General features: G+C 40.5%; 1 protein-coding gene across 1 annotated transcript; it reads left to right on the plus strand.

Annotated features, from left to right (window-relative positions):
- The first annotated feature begins 148 nt into the window (after positions 1 to 148).
- LOC128082589 (uncharacterized protein F13E9.13, mitochondrial-like) lies at positions 149 to 23,937 on the plus strand. Its single transcript, XM_052686846.1, has 6 exons — positions 149 to 289; positions 832 to 914; positions 9,568 to 9,748; positions 15,225 to 15,375; positions 17,315 to 17,442; positions 23,222 to 23,937. Exons 1-6 carry the CDS (start codon positions 217 to 219, stop codon positions 23,410 to 23,412), a joined length of 807 nt encoding a protein of 268 aa, XP_052542806.1. The 5' UTR covers positions 149 to 216; the 3' UTR covers positions 23,413 to 23,937.
- Positions 23,938 to 24,180: the final 243 nt, after the last annotated feature.

Below are 24,180 nucleotides of genomic sequence, written 5' to 3' on the forward strand. Positions count from 1 at the left end.
GCCGCGGGGCGGGGCGGCGGGGCGGGGCCGGCGGCACCGGGCGGAAGCGGAGCGACGCGGGGGGGCGGGAGGGGAGCGGGCGGCCCCGGGCGCGACCCCGCGGCGGAGGGGTGAAGCGAGGTGAGCGGCGCGCCGACGGGAGAGGAAAGGAGAGCGGGACGGCCCCGGCGCGCCCCCGCGGGAGGTCAGGGGGCGGGCCCGCAGTCACACTCCGCCATGGCGCGGCCGCGGCTCTTCGAGCGGCTCCGGGCGGCGGTGCTCGGCGTGGTGCACGTGGGCGCGCTGCCAGGTGAGCGCGGGCCGGGCGAGACGCGGCGCCGCGGGACCCGCTCGTACGGCGGGCGGCCCGGCCGCGGGGGCCACAGGAGGGCCCCGCGAGCGGGGGAAGCGCCGAGCGGGCTGAGGGCTGCCGAGCTGGGCCGGGCCGCGCCGGCGGGGCGGAGCTGCACGGGCCCCGCGACTGCGGGAGCTCGGACACGTGGCTCCTTGCGGTTCTGCGCCCGGCTGGCGCTCCGCTGAGCCGGGGCTGAGTTGTCCCCGGGGCTGTGTGCCGGCCGGAAAGCTGTCCCGGTACGACATCACATAGGTATCCCTCGAGTCTGTGAATGACTTCACGAGTGAGCAGTCACGGCTGACCTGTACAGTTCAGGAAAGGGAAGAGGTGCCGCTGGGGTGCATCTCAAGGAGGTGCAGCAGCCTTTTAGGTGTTTTGCCCCCTATTTTTTCCCTATTTTTTTATGCCAATGCATTATGGTAAGCTGCCTTACCAGAAAACCATTACCATCTGTATGGTTTGCCTTTGCACTGGCGTAAATGGCACTGTTGTTGCAGGGACACCGAGAAGTTCTCTTCCCTTGGCGCAAATCATCGATCAAGCTTGTCAAGAAGCAGAAGCATACAAAGATGCTGGAGTTGTAAGTGCTGGCTTCCCTCTTCCCGTGGCAGTATTAACACAAAGCTGCTTCTGCATACCCAGTGGTTTGAATTGAGTCTGAGTGACCTAGAATTCATGAAAAGCACCTGAAACCACTGAGTTTGGGGAGACATTTAAACCTGCGTTTTTTATTTCAACACAAGTAGGCCTCAAAGTTTCAAAACCTGAATTAAACATCACACACACCCTGCAGAACTGGAAAAGCTTAGATTCAAACTGTGCAATTTGAGTTGTTTAAATAGGATTGCTATCAATTTACAAGAATCAAGTCAACAACAACAAAAACAGATGGAAAGCTGACAGCAATATGAACTGTTGCTGGCATTCTTGGTATCCGGATGTAGGATGCTTCATCATCTAGTCTGACAAGCTGCTTTCCTTAGCTCTGCTTGGCACACTGCTTTCATAAAGTCACGGCACAGGCATAGGCACTGCTTGCTTACAGGCTGCAGGATTCCCCCACAGTTTGTGTTTGTACTACAGTAGCATTATTTCAGGACCAAAAAATTATCTTGGGTCCTTTTCTGCCCACTGTAATCCTTGCGTCCTAGGCTGTGGGAGCAGCCATACCTGCTTTGAATATTCTCAGCCAGAGGCAAGAGAAGGCTACTGATGAACTGCCACTGCAGCTCTGAGCTGCGATTTTCTGCTAAACTTTGAGTAGATTTCCACTGGGTTATAATTCAGCAGCATAAATTACAATGATACTTTACAGATAGAATGAAATGGAACCTAAGAAGTTAGTCTAAATTATAGAAGACCAAGTTCAAAATGCAAGACAAGTCACATGATGGAGGCTGTGGACAGAGCAGTGGTTAGGAAAACCACTAAGTTGGGAAAGCCCTGGGAACAGCTGTTGAAAGGGTAAACAGCAGTGCAGAAGAACAGAGCTCATTGATGGGCTCCAGTGCCAGTGAACAAGCTGACAATGTGCAAGACATCTACCAGCTGGAGTAGTCTAACTGCAAGCTGGACAGAATAAGTCAGTTTTCTCCCTTTTCATACCTGCTGGAAGGGAAGAGTGCAATTGCTCTGCCTTCTGTACTGGTACATTCTGTCTTGCCTTCATGACATCAACATGAGGTTGGATGTGATTTGGTCTACATCAGAAGAACAGCAAGGACTAGTCTTCCTGTGTGGAAACACTTACACAGGTAATGTGCAGCCCTAGAGCCATTGCCCACATTCCAGTACTTGTTTATTTGTTTCCCTTATATACTAACCATACACTGATACCTTAGCAGCAGAGAGGAAACACTAACCATACCTAAATGTGAGGGAGAAGATAGAAGTGATCACTTTCGCTGCTGACATGGACAAGGTCTCAAGACAAACTTTAAAATCAGTGCTTCCACAAAATTCTAATTTGGGTTAGTATAAACCTTGCTGTCTTCTCAACTGATGTATAAATTCATGCTTCCAGCTTTACCTCTTTTCTTGCTGTATTGCAGTTACTCAGCTCGTATTTTTAAAGCCACCTCTTAGGTAGGCAAATGTGAGGTGAATGCAGTCATTTCTACTAATTTGAACAAATTCAGAAATAACTACATTGCCTCTCTAAACTGTAATGACATAAGCATACAGACCAAGCCAGTCTCCGTTCTAAAGATCCATACATGATATTGTTACATAAGTAGGAAAAATAAATCCTTTGTTAATACATAAAGGTCAAGATAAACAGGAGAGCTTCCACAAATATCCCTGTGGTTGCCAAACATTTTCTGTAATTCATTTGTGTAGTTTTTTCCAGCACTTTAAGAGAAGTGTGAATTTTGACAGTAGGTACTGAAGAGCTTTGTGGTTTCTACGCAGAGATCACCTCTCTTCCAGACTGGCTTTCCTGGTTCTGCAATGGGAGTATCTGATTTCCCTCCTACTACTCAGGCTGAACTGTGAAACTGTCCATTTTTTTCCCACAGAACTAGAAATCTGAGGGTTTTTTTTCTGTGGATGTTTCTGGCATTATTTCTAAGCACCTGTGGTAGCCTCTGGAAGATTCATAACTATGTTGCTGCTGCTAGATGTTCGCATGTTGCCTCAAGTTGCTTGAGCTGGCATTAACATTTGGAAATATACTGTATAGGCTTGCTCACTCAGTATGCATTGCACTTGGAAGTAAATCCTAGTTTGTTCAGGAAAAAGGTGACTGGGCTGGCATATTAGCAGCTGAACATAATAAACATGAAAGATTTGTGGTATTAGAGCACAGTAATGAAAACAAGCGAGAGCTCAGCTAGGAAACCATCTGTGCTAAAAATGTATATGCTTTGTACTTGTATTGCTAAACAATGACATTCCCTAGGCAAGATTTTTATAAGCAGCGATCTATGAGACATCGTGGTCCTTCCAATTTTTATCTGCTTTTGTTTAAGCAAAAAGCACTTGCAAAATATGCAGTGAAGTTAACTTTCACTCCTGCAAGTGAATCTAAGTAAATTTTGCTTTGTAGCTGGAAAACAGAGCATAAATTCCTTCCAGTTTCACTGATGTAACTCATCTTACTACATGCTATTTAATTGTAACTACATGAGTAGATAACAGTGATGAGTTGTATTTTTTCTTTAAGAAATACATTATTTACATAATGTTGCACTGCATTTCAAATATTACAAGTTTTTTAGTAGGCTTGCTTCTTTTTTTCTAGTAGATACAGTCTACTAGAGAGATTCCTGGAGATACAGTCATTCTCATCTTCCTGATTCTTCTTTTGCCTATGTACCTGCAAAGTGATGCTCAGTATCTGGTCTGTAAAAAGGTATTAAAAAGTAAGCAGTTCCAAGCCAAACTACCACTGTTGTTAATGTTAAGGCTATTTGGCATTTACTAGTAGTTGAAATAAGCTATCATTTCTGCTATAGAGACGTGCTATCATTTGGATTACGGAGGTTCAAATGTTAGCAGTAGAGTAAAATAGCAGGCAAGCCTCACCACAAATATCTCTTGTTATTTATACAGAAGAAAGTTGCCTACTTACCTAAGTTGAAGTAGCAATCTCTTGTTCTAGAAGTGAAGTTTTTATAGTGATTGTCTAAGTACAGCAAATAAATGCTTTGCAAAGCTGATTTCCTTCATATAGAGGTATATGACTCTGGTGGCAGGAGGAACTGTAGTTCTCAGTGCACACCAAGTTTATCAGCAATGAGCATGATGTGAAAAGCCTTTCTTTCTGTAGGAAGCAATAGTTGTTTTGCACTTGCAAAAATTATAGTAACACATAAGCAGCTGTGGGTAAAGCCTCTGTTATGCAGAGCATCAGGGTTAAAGTTACCATAGCAAGAAGCTATATCAGATAGGAGGTCAAGGTTTTTTAAGTGATCACTTCTGTAGATAGAATAAAGAAAATAGCTTTTCTATTTTATATAACATATGTTTATTGGAACAACATAACACAGTGGGGAGATGTTACAAAAGAAAGACGAGTGCTCACCTGTCTCCTAGTATCTAGAGTCACAGTAGGAACTCCACTGAGGAGGAATCTCCAACAAGAGATCCTTCCCCAGTGGCAGTCAGCCCTTCAATGAGGTCTAAGAGAGGTGCAGCCAGACTCCACTCCCTCCAGTCACACAACTGAATTGCCTTCACCTGTGCTCCCAAGGCTGACTGGGTCTTGTCTCCAGGTGCTCAATCAGTGGTTCAGACCATGACACAACAGTCTCTACATACGCCACCCCTTCACAGCATGAACCAATGATTAGATCAGCTGGAGGGTGAGCCTTCCCCAATACAAGGCTCTAACACACCACAGCACTCATAGAATTGCCTATCGTGATGCAGGTTGATACAACGTAAGATGGTTGATGATCAGTTTGTGATTAAAGTTCATGTTCTTTCATGGGCCAGTGCTCAATGGGTTCACTGGAGGCATACAGTAGACCAGGAAAGGTTTGGCTCACATTCCATCAGCCCCACGTGGCCCACCACCAGGTGTCATGCTGATCTTACAGTGACACCAGAGCATCTTGATGACACATTGCTTGCTTTTCTGGTGATCCTGCGGACTCAAAGAGACTCGTGGGGAGTACTATAGATGTTTTGGAGTTACCAGAAGGGGAAGGTCCACCTTTCATGGCAAGATACAGGACACGTTCCTATCCTGGTTCAACACTTCAGCTTGTACCAGGTCATGTCCCTGCAGTCTGTACCACACCCTTTGGCCCAATATCTGAGGCTGCATACCTATATCAGGTTCCAAAGGGGGAGTCTGGATTTGCCACAGGGATGTGATTAAGCTCCCTTTAGCAATGAAAACCAGAGTGTTGACTATAATGTCTGCAGGCCATGTACCTATTACGTGGGGGGGGGGGAGAAACTACCGACCCCCCAGTGTCCAATGATCTCCCCCAAGATGAAAGGACACCACACCATTTTGATCCTACTTGCAGCTTCCAAGGTCATTCTACTTTACAGGTGCCAGTTTCCAGGTTCTCAGGGCCAGGGAGCAGAAGATTATTTTCACTGCCAATTTTGAGTCTTACCCAATGATTGGTGCCTGTACCTGGGAGGCCCATGTTGTCTGTAGCATCTTTAGGGCACCAGGTCTGCCATCATTAAGCCTTTCATTCAGGTCTACAGGGTTTCATAGAGTCTCTTTGGCCATCCCTGCAAGAGTGGAGAGTCTGTCTTCAGGGTAACCTTAAGAATACCATTATGGTGTTCAATAAGGCCTGCCCCCATCAGGTTATGTGGCAGATGGAATTGCCAGTCACTGTTTTCTTCTGTCCAGCACTGTATTGTTGTACCAGAAAAATGAGTTCCTTGGTCACTCTTGATGATTTGAGATGTCCTGTAGGCAGCCATCAACTTGATGAGTGCCTTGATAGTATGTGCCTGCTTCACTGTTTTGTGACTAGGATGTCTTGACCTAAACCATAGAAATATTCTGCCATGCAGGATGGGGATTGAAAGATATTCCCAGTATCTCACAGGGGACCCCATTTTTCAACTGAAGTTGAAAGTCCATAATACACATATCCTAAAAATCCTGAAATACGCCCTGGCAGAGTTCTGTCTAAAGGGCAGAATTCTCCCCTGTAACCCACTTAAAGATATTCAGTAGAACAGCTATTTCAAATATTTTAATCTGACTGGCTTGCCAAACGTAACAGTAGAGGGACCAGCATGATGGGAAGATGTTATAAAGATGTAGCAGCAAAGGATCAGTGCAATACTACGAAAGACAGAAGTGCTCACCTGCCTTTGAAGATCTAAGCTTGCAGTACGAACTCCACAGAGAAGGAATCTCCAACACAAAAATTGTCCCCAGTGGCAGTCAGCCCTTAAATGAGGTCTAAGAGTGGTACAGCCAGGCTCCACCTCTTCCAGTCACACAGCTGAATTGCCTTCACTTGTGCTCCCCGGGCTGACAGGGTCTCATCTCCAGGTGCTCAATCAGTGATTCAGGCCGTGTCTCAACAGTTCCCATACATACTACATAAGTAGTTTTTCTTTGTAGGCAAGGGGCTATTTAAATGACTTGTTTTCCAATAGCTAGCTATGTTACAAGGATGCTTTGCAGATAGATAGCAGTCTATTACCTTTCACTTCTATAGTGTTTGAGGACTGTTAAAAGTAGGGCTACTTTATATAAAAGTATCACTTCAATTGTTCTGATAATCAATGGAAAAGAAACCCAGAAGATTTTGCTGGTGCCTTATTTCCCATGTTCCAAAGAGATTCCACTTTGGAGCACGTAGTTCGGTCGCTGTTTTCCTAGACTTAAATACTATTAGCTTAAGTGCCAAGATCTTGAATCCAGCATCACTGTTTTCTTTCCACCATTTTAATTAACTGTCTGATAGTACTGAAGTCTGTTTTATATACATATAAATTCAGTAAACACCAGAATCTGTGGTGTTACATTTTTATACAAAAATATGAAAGAAAGCTTTGAGTTAACGCATCTGTAATTCAGCTTTCTGTATTACAGAACATATGTTGTTCTTTTTTTTTTTTTTAATTAAACAAAACATAATGTGCAAAGGAACAAGGTCTATTAGATGGTACTAAAAGAATAACACATTATTAAAGTAATACCAAAAATAGTCACAGGAACTGTGGACCTTGAGGCTATGAAAAGAGAGCTATTGAAAAGTGAATAAATACAAGGTTGAAGAGAAAAATGCTGGAATCCTCCTGCACGTTGAACAGGAATTCAATCAGATGCTTGTCTTATGTACAGTAATATGGCTAGAGTCCCTAATTACTTTTAAAATAATTGTATTTTTAATATAATGGAATAATTTGCTTTATGCAAATGCTGAGCTGTTGAATCAGCAACAATTCATGGAAAGCTCAGTGTTGCTGTGATGCTGCCATGGGATTCTGCCACTGTGTTCCCTGCTTGGTCAGGAGCACCCCATGGCCTTTTCCAGGAGCTGTGTTCCTGTCAGGACTGCTTCTGCTCTGCCAGGAGGCCTGGTGCTCTCCTGGCTGCTCCTCATGAGCCCACAGTGTGCCCAGGTGGCCAAGAAGGCCAATGGCATCCTGGCTTGCATCAGAAACAGAGTTGCAAGCAGGAGCAGAGAGGTGATTGTTCCTCTGTATTCAGCACTGGTGAGGCCGCACCTCGAGTACTGTGTCCAGTTTTGAGCCCCTCACTGCAAGAAAGACATTGAGGCCCTGGAACGTGTTCAAAGGAGGGCAACAAAGCTGGTGAGGGGTCTGGAACACAGGGCTGATGAGGAGAGGCTGAAGGAGCTGGGAATGTTCAGCCAGGAGAAGAGGAGGCTCAGGGGAGACCTCACTGCTCTCTATAACTTCCTGAAGGGAGGCTGCAGTGAGCTGGGGGTCGGCCTCTTCTCTCGTGTCATCAGTGATAGGACCAGGGGGAATGGCTTCAAGCTGCGGCAGGGGAGATTCAGGCTGGACATTAGGAAGTATTACTTTTCAGAAAGGGTGGCCAGGCACTGGAACGGATGCCCAGGGAGGTGGTGGAATCACCGAGCCTGGGGGTGTTCAAGGAAAGGCTGGATGTTGTGTTGAGGGACATGGTTTAGTGGGAGCTATTGGGAATAGGTGAACGGTTGGACTGGGTGATCTTTTAGGTCTTTTCCAACCTTGGTGATTCTATGATTCTATGATTCTATGTAATATCCTCTGCCCACTTGAGGTTTCTTGGACTGAAATTTTATATTAAGATGTGCTGATGAGTGGCAGAAATATTATGTAGCTCTCATGTTAGGTGCTCATAATATTAGACCACATTTCCCATTAATAAACTGTGTCCATTTGTTTTTAAGATAGCACATATTTTGTGTATTTAAATGCTTATCTACTGGTTATTTGGTGAAGGCTGTTGTGCCCAGGTACACCCAGTGTGCATCCCTCATGTAACTGGATTGGCTGTACTCTTCTGACAGATTACTGGCAGTCTGTTTCCTCTCCCCCATCTTCCATGTTGGGGGTTCATTTATGATGCCTGTGGCATGTAATTCGGCCGTTAAATGGTGACTGCTTTTTGTACACTTTAAAAAGGAAAGATGCCCAAAAGAGCATCTGTACTACAACAAAGCTCAAAGGAGCATTTCATCTAGGATTTTTTTAAAGAAAACCTTTTTCTCCCCATCTTCCTGATTCTCTGTTATCGATTACTTAAAAAAAAAAAATCATCTCCTTGTAATTGATTTCTTCTAATTTCTTTTAAAATGTTCTTTCTATTCTGAATGTTAGACTGCCTTTGAAATGCACTGCTCTCATTTTAAGGATTTTGATGTGTGTTTGAAGTTGAGAGAGAATAGAATTTGTTTTCTTTACATACAATTAATTTGTCTTATAACCTTTTTGTATTTTTCAATTGAAGCAGGTGAGAAATGTCTAGCCTCATAGAAAGTTCCCACTGCAAATGCAAAATGTCAGGCTTGAAATATGTTTCAGGGCTGTACTTTTACTTTTGTGTTAGTCCTCAACGTAATTATATGATTTGCAATTGTTGAGAAGTTCTAGTATATACCAAATCACCATTGAAAATGTCCAAGGCACCAGATGATGTACAAAGATTTTCAATAAATTGCATCCACTCTATCAGTAGTCTATCAGTAGAGTATTTCATTGTCACTCCATTGTTTGCTAAATGTATGTTCTTGTGGAGGGAGAGGTATAGTTGACAATAAATAGCAATAGCTTTCTTCAAAGCAGTCTGAATTTGGAATGGGAAGAAATATGTCACCCTGGGAACAGGCATGTTAATAGGCAAACAAACAAACAAACCTCCTTTATTTTTCTAAAATAACACTTATTTTCTGACATTAATTCAAATTGAAAATTGCCTTGATTATCTCTACATCATCAGTTATCCAAACATACTCAATATCCCATATTCCATTTGGGTAATTGAAGTTTGACTCTGCAATACTTTTAATGAGGTGTAAGATTTAACTCATTCGCCTATAGTTCACGTCCTGGGATGGATCAAAGGAAAACTAATTGATGAATGTATAATTAAAATCACATTTATTTCTCTTCCTGATTTCTCTGCAAATGCCGTGCTGTTGATGAAAGCACTTTTATAAGTGGCTATATGCATCGACACAATTTACTGGAGATAATCCGCCCTTTGAAGGAAAACCTTTAAACTTCTGTGTCTTTCAACACAAAACTTAGCGCCGCAGTAAACTTCCTTATTCTGATCTCTGCAGGATGGCTTGATAGTGGAGAACATGCACGACCGGCCCTACACGCTGTGCCCTGGGCCTGAGGTGACGGCCGCCATGACGGCGGTGGGCGCAGCGGTGCGGCGGCTCTGCCCACACCTCGCCTTGGGCGTCCAGGTGCTGTGTGCCGCCAACCAGCAGGCCACGGCCGTGGCTCTCGCGGCAGGTAATAGAAATGACTCCTCCGTTATTACTGCTGTTTGCCGTGGCATTTACTCTCTGCAAATTGGGCATTGTACTAACATAGATACCATGAAAAATGAGACATGAAAAGCTCACTGTACCCTGAAAAAGCAGAAATTAGATTTTGAGAAAGATGCCTGCTTGATTATAATAGATGATACTCGCACGGTGCTTCAGTAGGAGGCAGCTTAAAAATCCCAAGGCCACTGGCGCTGCTTTCTAGGTGAAACCTGTCTAACTGTAATGATTAGTTTAAACCTACTCATGTCTAAGAGCCACCTTTGATGTAACTCTATTTACTTCGGTTAAACGATATTTGAAGATTAATTTAACCCGCTGTGGTTAAGCATCCTTTTCAGCATCTAATTATATGTTGTTGCTGCTACTGGTTTCTATTAAAACTAAGTTTTCATTGCCTTTTTTTTTTATGAATGAATGGAATGAAGCTTTCTGTTAATTTTTTTAAGTGCATAGCTACCCAAACTACTGAACATTAAATTGCATTCAGGGAAATTAAGTACAAATTAATTTATCATTACTGCAAGAATACTAGATTTGCTAACCCTTCAGTTTCTAAGCTTTGCCGGAACAATTTTAGTTTTCATTCCCTGATCAAAAGATAGAGACTGATGTAATAGGGAACGCTCCTACTTTCCAAATCCTTCAGAAATTGAGAGTCTATGTTTACCCAAATTGCAAATGCAACTGTAGTGAGGTTGGACACTTTGTAAATTTTACAGGTTTTCTAAATAGGCAACGTTCGGTAAGAATGAAAAATCAAAAGATGCTTGTGCTATATGGAAAAAATTCAGTTAAAATAACATTGAGTAACACTCATTTTTCTTGGGGGAATTTCTATTTGTTGTTACGTTTTGCACATGGATTTGGTTTGAGTGCCTTAGAATCAGAAGCTGACACTTTCAAGGTATACTTGAAGGCTACTTGGCAAACCAACACAGCACACTATTTCTGCTGTGGAGACCATGTGAATAGTTAAGCCAAAAAAGATGACAGAACCCAGTTTTGCTTTTGTTTTCAGGGATTGTATGCATGTAGGATACTTGAGATGCACTGTATTTACACACCTTACTTTTAAAAGTAATAGCTATGCTTCCTTTTAGGAGTGAAATTGATCACTGTATATGGGATGTAATGCAAGAGCAATGAGTTTCTCTTACTCCTCAGCAATTATTAATGAGTGAGAGAATTCCTGAAGGGCTTGGGTTTTGCTCTGCTCTTCTGCTGTTCTGCACTATTTGCTCTGTAACTGGAGGACAGAAGCTAGGAAAAGCCTGTGTTTAATGCATTTCATTGCACTTCTCTAAAAATGATTCTCAGGCTCACTGAGCAGGAAAGCAGAAAGAAAAGAAAATCACTTTAGGCAAAGCAATAGTAAAGGGACTGACTCTGTAGGTAGAAAATCTTTGAATAGTTTTTCTGTAGCAACCTAGTAGTGACTTTAATATGAATGCCATTTTAGTTGTCATTAAAGATAGCTATTAATTAAGGAATCCTCATATGCTTCAACTACAAAATATTTGCTGAATGTGTTACACTTAAAAAGCATATGGAGTATTTTCTGCTACTATGCAGTCGTTTCATTTTCCCTATGGAAACTCCTGTCTCTGGTAGAAATAACTTCAGAAGAGAACTGCACAGGGAAACCGTAAGTGGTCTTCAAGTGTAGGTAATGATTTTATATTGTAAAGAGAGGGGGAAGAAGTCAGCAATTTTATGGTGTGACTGAAAGGAACTCCTCAGCAATGTGTGTTTGTGCTGATAAGTATGTTTTGTAGTAACTGATTAAAATACTAAATTTTCCCAATGTATTGATATGGTACTGTTATCAGATTTATACAATAATAAAATCAGGGGATGAGAAGGCTGAGTTTTTGTGTTTGTTTTTTTTTAATCTCAAGCACTTATTTTTGGGAAAGTGCACCACCTTAATAGCTGCTTCTAATGGCATCCTCCAAAGACTGTATTATCTTCTTTCTTTCCTATTCCCTGAAACTGAACAGAAAGCAGAATTTGTGTGGTAGGGTTACTTCTTTCAATCAGTACATTATTTACAGGTGTACTGTGTGGTTTATAGAAGAGCATTATTTCCTGTTTGTAGTTTCTTATTTAATTACTACATCTGCTTTAGGTTGAAAAAGAATGATGTAGCCAAACAGATCCTGTCAGCAATTGTAGAAGAGATAGAAATGCTCCCTTACTCGTTTTTGTTTAGCAAATGTTACTGGTTATTATTGTTCAGTGCTCAGGAATGTTCACTAAGCCCGGGTCAGATCTGGATATCTTATTAGGTTTCCCTTACTTATTTATCAGTGTGTCTTGTTTTCTGAAGTAAACCACTGTTTATGCTTGGGCTGTCTACTGAATTTCATGTCCTCATGCTCTGTTGTTGACCTACTTCCACACTACATGGCTTTTCTTTTATCGAAAGTTTGTTAATTATGAAGCAGTAGTCATCTTAGAGAGGACTGTTGTGTCTAAAGGAATCATCCAAAGGCCCTCAGCTGCTATCTGCCGTTTTCCTTGCATTAGTGAGACCATGCATGGCTCCAATCCATCAGTGTATGTCTTCGCAGAGGAGCTACAGAGCCTTTACAATACTGGGGGTATACACCAATAACAGTCTCTATATTCTTTTGCAACTCTGTGTGCTTCCATTACAAACACGTAGTAGTAGTGACTGAAAGAAGGAAGTGGCCCATCATTAAGCTAATGGAGACAGACACGGCCTGCAGGGGCTACTATACAGTGCAGCAGTGTCCATGTACCTGCACCAGCCAGTTTTACACTTCATGAATGAGAACTCAATTTCTAACAGTTTATCTCCTGCCATCTCCAGCTGACTGTGAAAATGCCCTTTTTCTTTAAGGATCCTTTTACTGAAATCCCACGCGGTCACTGTTTCTTAATTAGTCTTCTGTAATGATAATGACTCAGTTGGTAGCTGATTAAACAAGGCTTCATATCAGAAGATATTCCAGGTACCAGATATCTCCAGGTCTTTTATAAATACAGCTTTGCTGTCTGAGACAGCTCTTCTCTTGCAACCACCCACCAGCAGAGATGCTCCACAGGAAGGTGTGGCCAGTGATACTGTTTAAAATAGGATAGAATTGGCTGGAAAAATATGCTGATTTTTAGTTACATATTTTTTTCAACTAATGCCATTCTAATACGGCTAAACTGAAGTTCAGCAGGTGAGTGCTTATTTGGGGGACACCTGCGGGTGCTGCAGGACAAGGCAGCAAGCACTGGAACTTTTGCAGAGATGAGATGACAAATATGTGCTGAAAGCACTGTTGGAGACACTGCTTTTTCCAGGCCTCGAACTCTTGCTTGTGGAATGAGCTGCTTCTCAACTTAATCTTGAAGCTCTGTTTGGTAGGTCCTATTGGAAATTTCCTGTACCTGTTTTTTAGTGAAATTACATGATATTTTTTTTTGTTCCCGTGTAAGTCAGAAATGAGACTGCCTTGTAACTATTTAGCAGGTATTCCTTTTTGACTTACTTAATGGGAAAATAAGAAATAATACTATTTTCACAGTTTTAGTGAATTCATTAATGGAATCCAATTAGGTCTTCATAAAACAGGCAGGTAATGATTTGGTGTCTACTAGAATTGGTTAAAAATAGTATCTCGTTATCCCCCAAAAACTCCAATAGTGTGCAACTCTGTTAAACTAAGAACAATCCTGATGTTGGTCGAGGAAGTCTTGAATTCTTAAGTTAAGGAAGTACAAACCAAACATTGGTAAACACGCGAGTGGTGAGCTTCAGTAGGTGAATAGCCCTTGTCCTGAGGTAGCCAGTAGGATTGCTATGAACATTTATTAGATTTCTAGGGTGCTTGATAGTCTTGTGATTAGAGGAGAATTATTGTTTTTCTTATTTAAGTCTGATTTATACTACAAACTTAGGTGATTTGATAAAGCCTATGGCTAATATTCCTAGATGCACAAGTCTCAGTCTTACCTACTAGCACCTTTAATTATACTTGTGACATATTTGTGTCTTTGAATCCCGAGAATACTCCATGCTTTCTCACCTGCTAATCTCAAGGCATAGGACAGCTTATATTTGAGTTGGCACCATCTGTGATGTATCATGTTAGCTGCAGTCTGTGTTGCTAAGCAATACAGGCTCTTTTCCATCAGGCATAACCTTTTGTTTCTGCAACTTCAGGGCTTTTGGAATGAAACTGAAATCTAGCTCTTAAAATAAACAGGAACCTTGTCATTTGGTAAATACATTTTTAAAAGCCCTTTCTGTTTACGTCTGCAATGTGTTGAGGTGAGGCCTTCCTTGCCTAAATAGTTTTCTGTTAGATGGAATTGCATCCCTGAACACTGCTCTCACATGCATTTAGTTCCTTGATGTTTCCACTCCACTTAAATGTGCAGCTGACTCAAAGCTGGAGAAGCAACAGAACTTCAAAGAGCCTGGAAGGGAGCTCTAAAGCAAACTGGAAGAATAGCAAAAGCTGCACAAGGTGTTTGCAGAGCATTTTCACATCCTAAAGGGTGTGTGAAGTAAGCTTCAAGGCTGTGGAAGACTGGAGAGGAAAGGGATACAGTAAGGGAGTCAGAATTGTCATCTTTTGCAAAACAGCTGTGGATTAATTATACTGTGGCTGAAGACATCAGTATGTCAACATAAAGGTATTTCAAGGCTGTATAGGGGTACCTTATAGTAGATAAATGGTCCATCAAAATCATTTCTGTTCTCAGTCTTCCTTTGAAGTACCCATCGCCCAAAAGCTTCCTGATACAAAAGATGAATGACTGCAGGACACTGAGTTTCTGAGACAAGGTAGAGTTGATGCTCACCGTAAATTTGGAGTGGAAACTTAATCTTTCTGTATCTTTGACCCAGCTCCAAAAGTCAGTCGTTGATGTGGTACTGTTCAGAAGATGTAAGTCGCATTCAGGTGGAGAGTCAATGTTTATAATGTATTGCAGGCTGTGTTTTCCTGCCTAATTTCCTGAAAAAGGAAGACATAGGCTATTCTCTTCTCTTTGTCCATGTCCTGGTTGCTTTTTGACCTGTTGTCCAATTTCAGGCATATTTAACAGTGGAACAGATGTTGGGAAGGCAGTAATACAGTGATGGGGTATCTAACAGAGGGGCAAAACCCAAGATAATGCCCTTTTTGGAGAGAAGCCGCACCGTTAGAGGATAGGAGCTACGTTTTGGCCTACCTATCCTTCATTCATACTTGCCTACTGGCACATCACAGCAAGCAGGAGGGCAGGGTGTGCTGTTGCTGAGTCTGTGCCCATGGGTACAAAAGTTTAAAAATGTGAGAAATCAAGGTTGATTAGTCTCAGAGAACATGGAACGTCTTGTGTGGAGGTCAAATGAGGGACAGATATTTTAGTATTAGTTCTTCAGGCTTCAGGTCTAGTTAAGAGAATGCTAATTTTTTCTTTTCTTTTATCAGGTCTTGATTTTATTCGAGTTGAAGGTTTTGTGTTTTCTCATGTTGCTGATGAAGGGATCATAAATGCCTGTGCAGGTAACCTGCTACGATATAGAAAACTAATTGGAGCAGAGCATATTCAGATTTTTGCTGACATTAAAAAAAAACACAGGTAAACACAAGCAATATTTATGTAAATATTAATGTCATAATGATCTTATGCTTTTCCCCATTTTCTGATTATTTTATATCTGCTCAATGCCAGCAAAGTTAATGATAAAGGGAGAACTTTATTGTCTGAGCAAGGTCTTGCAGAGCTATTAGGGGATATGTTTAAAAATAAATTTGCACCTGTAAGCCGCAGGTTGCCGCATCTGTGAAGTTTGTAGTTTAACCTTCAGGATTTATAAATGCAGACTGTAAATGTCTCACATCTGGTGTCAGGTGAGGTTTTACATCCTTATATGCCTATTACGCTTAAAGGAATTATGTTTCGGGAGGCTAAGCATCCAAGGTTATTTTTAGTAATGCAGCAGTTTCCACATACAAAGGATCCAAATCATAATATTCTGGTGCTTTAGAAAGCTATTCTCTTTTTTCTCCTGGCTGCCAATAGTACTGCTTTCTTCCACTTAAATCAGTGCTGTCTACGTACGGATTATGTTCTATGATTATCAAACAGAAGGAACTTTTGACAGATGAACCCAGTTTCTTTTTTGCTGATATCTTTACTGTCACACAGTATTTTTAGCTATTTATATGTCACTTTTTTTTCCTAAAGAACTGTTCAAGTGTTATGTATTATACATGCTAAATAACCTAATTAAAATGTTTGCATGTAGTATGTAGGTAACCATGAAAACAACCATGTTGGGAAGATCATAAATATCTGTGTTTTTGTGGTGTTGTTTTTTTTTAAATAACTTTCAAGATAGGTAAAGAAACAATGCATTATGATAACATTAAACTTTTAAGGTCCTTTCAGATTGGTTTATTTCTAATGACTTCAATTCTTTTATATATATGTGTGTGTATATGTAAAAGACACTCCATTAGACTTCTTCATAAAAATTGATGATTCTATCATGTGGTCTTTCCTTTGTCTTCTCAGTTGATAGACTTATATTTTGATTATATACTTTGTAGGTGAAAGGATTTGCTTTTTAAAGTGGAAGGTTTTTGCTACAAGGAGATTCCAAAGCTGAAACGATGTTAAGAGCCACATTTCCAACTCACGTTATGTATTAGGGACTTAGGCCTGCCTTCCTCCAGCTATATAAAGGGAATGCTTTGTCTTGCACCATCATCACTAGTGAAAAGCACTGCAGTCAGTGCATTCTGCCTCTTACTGTAGGGATCCAAGTCCATCCACACTGACCCAGGAAAGAGGAAGACTGTCACACCTCATCAGTGCAATGGGTTGACCATAGCTGTTGTTGCTTCTGCATTTTCAATTAAGCAGAAAGCAAAGTCAGATGCTGAACCAGCAGAGAAGTTCTAAATCCTTTCAAACTTTAGAATTGTTTAAATTAAATTACTATTGCTGTAGGTTTCAAAGCATATCACCCATTATCAAAAGCTGCTGTTGAAAAGCTAGGCTGCAGGTAATTTATGTTTGTAATTGCTATGTAAGGTGATTCCTGTGATTATGTTATAGGTAATAACTATACTTCTGTTAGTTGGACTTTGTGAAATGAAGTGAAGGATGTTAATTCCATTCTGGGTAACAGAACGTGATTTATGAATGACTGAGCCATCCGCTGCTCCCACTTGAAGTCAGAGAGCTGTGTATGAGATACAAGTGCTCGACATGCACACAGCTGTCTGAATTGACACTTGGTAGTTCACCCTTAGCAATCGCTCTTTAGAGACAGAAGACCAAGAGCAGTGGATTGAGCAGTTATAGCTCTGCGATGGATAAGGTTGGGTCTCTTTCCCCTTGTTGGCATTGTAAAGTTACTTCCCATTTTAAAACGGGACCCTTACCTTCTCACTCACAAAGCCTGATTTTCGGTGTTCTGATAGTGAGGAAAATGAAGAAATGCCCAAATAAACATTGATCAATATGTGTGTGCTGAAAGTAACCGCGGGGTACGTTGTGCTGTTGACAGCGCTCATGCCCTGACGGCAGATGTCAGCGTGGCTGAGACCGCCTCTGCTGCTGAGCTCTTCCTGGCTGATGGGGTGGTACTGACTGGTACGGCAACCGGGCTGCCTGCAGACCCTGGGGAGCTGAGAGGTGAGCGGACACACCAGGAGCATGCAGCAGGCCCTGAGTCAGCTTCTGGCTATACATCTCTGTATGTGCTATTCCTTAACGAGAAAAAAAAAGGAAGAAAAATGTTCTTTCATTGCAGAGTTTGATTGGATAAAGCAAAACTGATGTGACTGAGGTTCTATGTGGATTGTCTGTTTTAAGTTTCTAACCAACTGTTTGATGGGACATAAATTATTTCAAGCCTTTATAATACTGAATGATACTTAGTATTACTTTAAAATAAATAAAGCAAATGAATGTGAAGACTTTGTTTTAGAAATTGATACTTTTTAATATCTTAGTATAAGAAAAAGCAATTTCATAGACCTAATAAAAATAGCTAGCTAAAAGTGCTCAACTCTTCAGTGGAAAGATTTATATTTTTCGGAAAGAAAATGAAAGTCCTGCAAGAGAAGGGTTATTATGATATGGCACCGTTCCAGACAGTAATAGCAGGGGAAACTTAGGTTTTAAAAAAAAATTCTAAGTTTGTTGGTACAAAGGAAGATATGACATCAAAGTCATCAAACTTGATTGTTCACATGCTATCATGAAAATTCAAATTTTCATCACTAAATTTCAATTCAGTTTCATGGCTTGAATGTCAAGGCTTGTCTACATAAAATAGAATGTGTACTTTTTAGGTTTTACTTCTGCTGGCACAAAACAATCTAGCGTATTTTGAAGCGCCAGTGTGTTCAGCTCAGTCTATCAAGGTGAACTCTAAGCTCAGTGACTGTGCATCAAAGTATGTCTGTTTGTCTAACCTCGAATTCTTAAAACATGCTTGCTGAAATGAAGCCAAAGGAAGTATCACTTCTTGTATAGACAAATCAAAAGCTCTATTGGACTTCTATGAACAATTTTTGTTTCAAGTTGCTGTCCTACTGGGGGATCAAAATGCAGAAATAATTATTGCATGTTTGGTCAAAGTTAAATGATAGTACTTTTTGGCAAAATATTTTTTTCATAAAGAAAAATAGCAGTATGATCTCTACTTTTTTAAAGTATATTCTTCTCTAAACCATTCAATCACAATTCCTTCTTTATTTTACAAAAGAAGGAGGTGAATAACAAACATGCTCTACTTGGTATAGAGACCAGCACCCCAAACATCTCTTGGAATAATTTAAAATCATTGCATTTTTTCAGGGCTTTATCCATATTGTATGTGCTTATCAGCATTCAGAATGCTGAACTTGTCAAAATGTTTTGCTTATTTCACATGTGTTTACAACACAACTTTTTTGCCAAAGAACAGGTGATAGATGACTATGCTTCAGTCACCAATGTTAAAATGAAAGTGGTGGTTTGTAGTGAATACAAGTTGAATTTGTTTGAGTGTTTGATAAGGTGAACTGGAAGTGATTCATAGAACAAAGCACCCTGAAAGGCTGCAAGAGAAAAAGACCGAAAGAGACTGCAAAATATTGTTAATCTGAAGATCCACCTCTGCCTGCAATGCATACCACTGTATATCCCTATTTCTCAGTGCAGATTACGTTAAAATAAGTAAATAAAAGCTGACAAATCTCAGGGCAGAATAGTAGCTTAAGTTCTGCTTTCCAGCATGCATGTGTGGCCTCCTCTCATGCCCTGCACTGGAGGGCACCAGATGAGCTGCAGGCCTGCAGGCTGCTCTCAGGCAGGACTCCAAGCAGGCCTCACCACTGCCTTTCCTGCATGTGAACCAGTGTGCCAGTCACAGCCTTATTCCTTTTCTGAGTCCAAGGAACAAAATGAATCAGAGTTGTCAGCGGTGATGATGTGCACACATCGATTCTTTACGTGTGTAGTGAAGGCAAGAACCTGGATCATGGGTTTGGTTTACTTAGGCCACAGAATTCAGGCATTATCTGCGCCACTCAGGAGAACAGTGGCTTAACACAGTTAAGAGAAGAGCTTAAAAATCAACACTCAGTAGTGTGAGGAAATGACAAATTAGGCATATCTATGTCAGTATATTCTTAAAAGGAATCACTTGTACAAAGTTGGTGTGATGTGAGTGAAATTCGGCAGTTCACGAATGTATGCAGCACCGGATGAGTCGTACTGTGATCATACAGCTGGGCACCTTTCATCATGCTGCAAAGCAACTCTTGAACGACAAACCAAGAGACAGATGAGGTTTTGTCACGTTTTTTTTTTCTCAGCTTTGTTGTGCAGTAATATAGAAGTGTTTTTGCCTTTGTGTCTGTGTGTTGAATTGACTGACTTGTGATGGGATGTGGGAAATGAGTGTTTCTCTGTCAAGCCAGAGAAATGTGTTCGGCAGGGTTTTGTTTGTAGTTTCTTTCGCTGCCTTCCTGAAGGCACCTGTGGTGCTACTCCCAGCCACACGCTGTCAGGCTTTCCTGCTGGGAAAATGCTGAAGTACCTGGTTGAAATCCAGCTTGTGATTTGAGTGACCACAGCCTTTGCATAAGGACTGCCTAGGTATCTTTATGAACAAAGTAAATGGCCTCAGCTGAGCAACTGGTGGAAAATATCACAAAGCCCGGCAGCTGGCTCCGTTACCTCATCTGTTAGTGTGCATAGAAGGGGTGTCAAAACTGATTCATCCTCCCGCTTTTTAATGGACTGTTTAGGTCAAAATAGAGGCTGCTGCCTTTGCAGTGCTCTCCTATAGATAATCAGGAGATGCAAGTCTCTGGTCTGTACTTTTCATAATCCCGAAATTTAATGACAGAGAAAAAGTCCTTTGAATTAAAAAACTAAAATGGGTTACAGTGGAACATTACCATAAACATAGTGTTGTGTATGGTACAGTGATTACTGCATATGAAAAAGCTGTTAAAGAAGAGTAGTGGAGCAAGTTATTAGCACAGTGGTACTTATTTTTACGCCGCTCTTTGCCATTGTTTTCAAGCTAGGAGCATTTGGCCTTTATTTCATGTAACTTGTGCACACCGTAGTTCAAATGCTTTCATTGTGCTCTGCAACCAAGTGCTATTTCATTTGATTTTATTGAAGACATATCTGCAGATGCACTGTCAGAAGAAAGAGCACAGTGCCCTCTAGTTACAGTTTATTGATATAGAAAAATGTGTGAGTTCTGTAAACTTCAGCATCTTCTTACTTTAACATCAGAAAATTGTTTCCCTTCCTGTTTGCATCAAACAATATAATCAGGAGAAGAAAGCTGAAGGAGCCTTTAAACAAGGCTCTGTGTTTAGAGGCATTTTGACAGTGACTGAACGTCACCATGCAGAAGCATATCTCACCACTGTTGCTTTATTTTCTTTTACAAGTTAGAATTTGTATTAACACAGCCGGTAGACAAGTCATATTCTATTCATCATCTGCAGGCCTTGATATGCTTGGAAACGACTTAAAAGTAGTATCTGTAGCATGTTTAATTAGATAACCCAGTCTCATTGTATGGTGGGCACTCCCATTCCTGTTCTTCACATTGACAGTCTGAATAAATCTCCAGCACAAGAGCTGTGTGTGGGCTGCATGTGTCATGCATGGATCACAGCAGGAGCTGCATACCTTGCTACTTTTGAAAGCTTCATCATTTTTAGTTATCTTATAGTTTTGCAGCAGTCTTAGGTTCTGCTGTTCAAGTCTTTGTTAGGGCAGAGCTATTATCATACACCCATGGGATCATGCTCTGTTTAATTATTTGGCTCTTCATTTTTCCTGCTGATGTGAAATAATTGTAGAGCAACTGCCTACTAATGTACCTTATGCATTTGTCTTAAAAACAAATATTGACTTGGAATGTTGTTCCTCTGGGAATGCAGTAAAGATGTTTTACGAATCTGTGGTCAGTTGTAGCACCTTAATTATGCATTGGTATCTACATAGATCAGATTGAATATTTCGAAGAGCACAGAGATACTATATACATAGAATTCTATTTTTTCCTAGGACAGGATTTCATTAATAATGTTATAAATAACAAAAAATGAATTATTTCATTGCTGTAAGGAGGATGAATTTAGAAATATAAAATATGTGAAGAAATAGGCATCATTTTAATCATATATGTGCTATCTTGCTTTGCTTAAAATTTTCAACAGGCGTTGTGTGGATTTTCTTCTTTTATGTTAAAAAATGTTTTGTAAGAAGCAGTTACTGTTCCTAAGTGGGAAAAAAGTATGGTATGAGACCTAGAAAGATATTCAAGAGCATTTTAATTGATCCCCTTTCTCTGGTGAAGTAGGAAGGTGACACATAATTATTTTTCCCTGAAGCATCATTAATAATCTAGGCTTCTGATGAAACTTTATTTAAATAAACAGTGTTTTGAAGCAGACTTTTTTTTGTTACATATATACTGTCCCTAGTTCCCTCGAGCTTTAACCATCTTACATCAGCTTATTAGCAACAATTAAAGCAATTTATATCTTTTTAAAGATCAGAAATAATGCTCTGCAGCATTCTCAGATGCAAGGGAAGAAGCGTCCAGTCTTGACTGACTCTTAGGATGGTCAGTTCAAAATGAAAGGATGAGCAGGATGCCCAGTAATTCTAGCCCAGTAATTCAATTCTTTTATTTATTTATTTTTCCCAGAGCTAGTACTGGGTTGAGTTCTGAAGAAAATACTTTAATGAACTTTTATGTGTCCACGGAGAGCCTTTCCATGGCCAAAACAGTAGCACCTGCTGAAGGCAGAAAAATGTCTTTTCCATTTCATTGCCATTTATAGAAAGAAGAGGCGTATCTGTGCCATCTCTTGTGTTCTGGTGAGCTAGCTGGAGGTATCAATGTGGCCTATTGCTGCTTGCTCTCCTACTTTCATGACCCTGAAACTTAGCAAGAAGCAGAGAGCATGTTCATTTTTCTTTCCCTGTGAATAGGGCCTTTTTTGTTTCTTCAGTGAAGAACTTCTGCTAGTTGTCAACATAGCATAAATTCAGCAGAAACCTGGCAGAAATATACACCAGTCTAACTACCATTATTGTGATTTAAACTGATGACTGAAGAATTGTAATGAGCACAGCTCTACTGAATAGTTCTGCCACTTTTAATGATCTCACCAGACTCGCAAAAGTCTGAGCTGGTATAATAAATGGAAACAAGAATTTCATCTTATTCTTGTAGCTGTGTTCTGATTACTTCATAGAAAGTCTGGGGGAAAATGGTATCTATCCTACATGCTACTGCAGTGCAATATTAAATGATTGCTGTTTTCAGTCTATGTGTACCTCAAGTGCATTGAGCCTCCAAGCACAATGGCAAACAGACATGTTAAGTAGTTTCTGCAGATAGTTTCTGCTTTGCAAAAGCTTCCTCAATCCAACATCTCTTCTTACCGGGGACAAGAAATAAAAAGGAATGCGATGGAATACAGTAAAATGCACTGCACTCTCAGCCAACCAATTTTCCTTAATCTTACTTGAATCTTTTTTCTTGGAGGGTGGGAGGGGAAAGAGAAAGGAATGTACGTGTTCAGTGTTGAGATGCAGCTTTCATGTGCTCTGTAGTGCTGAAACAGTCCTCTGATATGTGATCAGGAATGTTATGTTGGACTTGACGATGCTCATGGGTCCCTTCCAACTCAGGATATTCTTTGAAAGTGGGATTTTCTCAACAGTTATTGAGAGCTAAAAGTGTTGGGTTTTTTCATCTAGAACGTCTGTATCACTGTTGTAAAAGTAAGAGATGCATGCTTACAAATTTCTTAAGACTTGCCCTCCTTTGCTGTTGAAACTCTGCGTAATTTAGAGCACATTGTTTTTACAGAATTTTAAAGATGGATTTAAATCTCAGAGGATTTAATCCTAATTTTTTTTTTTTTCCCCACTTCAGAGGTTCAACATGCTGTGAAGATTCCTGTTTTGATTGGATCTGGAGTTACTCTGGAGAATGTGAAGAATTACTTGGATGCAAATGCTCTAATAATTGGTTCGTATTTCAAGAGAGAAGGTTATTGGGTGAATGGTGTTGATCCTGACCGAGTGAAGAAATTTATGGAGCACATAAGTAAACTGAGAGAATGAGTTAGTCAGCAAGCACTATTTCCCTGTTTGTGTACATAAATGCAGCGTGATATATCATACAGAATTAAAGCACAAATGTGCACTTGAATGGCTGATAACTTTAAATGAAAACGCACATCATCTCTGCAACTGGCTGTGGAACATGGTGGCACTTTACGATGAGCTGGTGCTATGGTCTTTGTTTCTAGACCGTGTGTTTCTGTGGCACTCACAGCCATTGCCAAGACAAAACCAGCTCTCCAAATGTGTGTAGCATATTCTGTCCTATAAGTAAAGTGCTTACGGATTGCAGGATGAGCTGAGTTTTGTTTTGCATGTTAATACAATAGGACACCCTAAGTTTACAGCTAACAGTATTGTAAATTGGACAAGTTAATTAGCCTTTCAGTTTCCCCATCTGTAAAATGATGATAATAGTACCTACATCACAGGGGGGTTGTAAGACATAATGAATGGATGAACGTACAGCACTTTCATCTCCTCAAATGAAGGGCTCTATTAAAGTTCAAGATCATTATTTTTTCATTAGAATTGTGCATTTATTACAAAAATGTAGTAATTGTATACCATACAAAAATTTAAGATAATTGGGAAATTGATTTACCTACAATACTTATTAGGGAATAAATGTAAATATTTAATTACATTTTAAGTAGTGTTGGAATTTAGTCAAAATGCTTTCCAAAAAATTGGAAATTTTAATAAAGTCTTATTTTTCAGCAAGCTCCTTCAACTTTGTACTGCTTCAGACTAGCATTAGTGACATTA

This window comes from Tympanuchus pallidicinctus, unplaced genomic scaffold (assembly GCF_026119805.1).
Source record: "Tympanuchus pallidicinctus isolate F22 unplaced genomic scaffold, pur_lepc_1.0 scaffold22, whole genome shotgun sequence".
NCBI classification, from domain to species: domain Eukaryota; kingdom Metazoa; phylum Chordata; class Aves; order Galliformes; family Phasianidae; genus Tympanuchus; species Tympanuchus pallidicinctus.

What these genes read in the sequence shown, in the direction of transcription:
- LOC128082589 (XM_052686846.1), top strand. Translation starts at nt 217, where the DNA reads ATGGCGCGGCCGCGGCTCTTCGAGCGGCTCCGGGCGGCGGTGCTCGGC. An exon ending in GGCCGTGGCTCTCGCGGCAG is followed by an intron (nt 9,749 to 15,224) that starts GTAATAGAAATG and finishes TTCTTTTATCAG; the next exon opens with GTCTTGATTTTATTCGAGTT. An exon ending in AGACCCTGGGGAGCTGAGAG is followed by an intron (nt 17,443 to 23,221) that starts GTGAGCGGACAC and finishes TCCCCACTTCAG; the next exon opens with AGGTTCAACATGCTGTGAAG.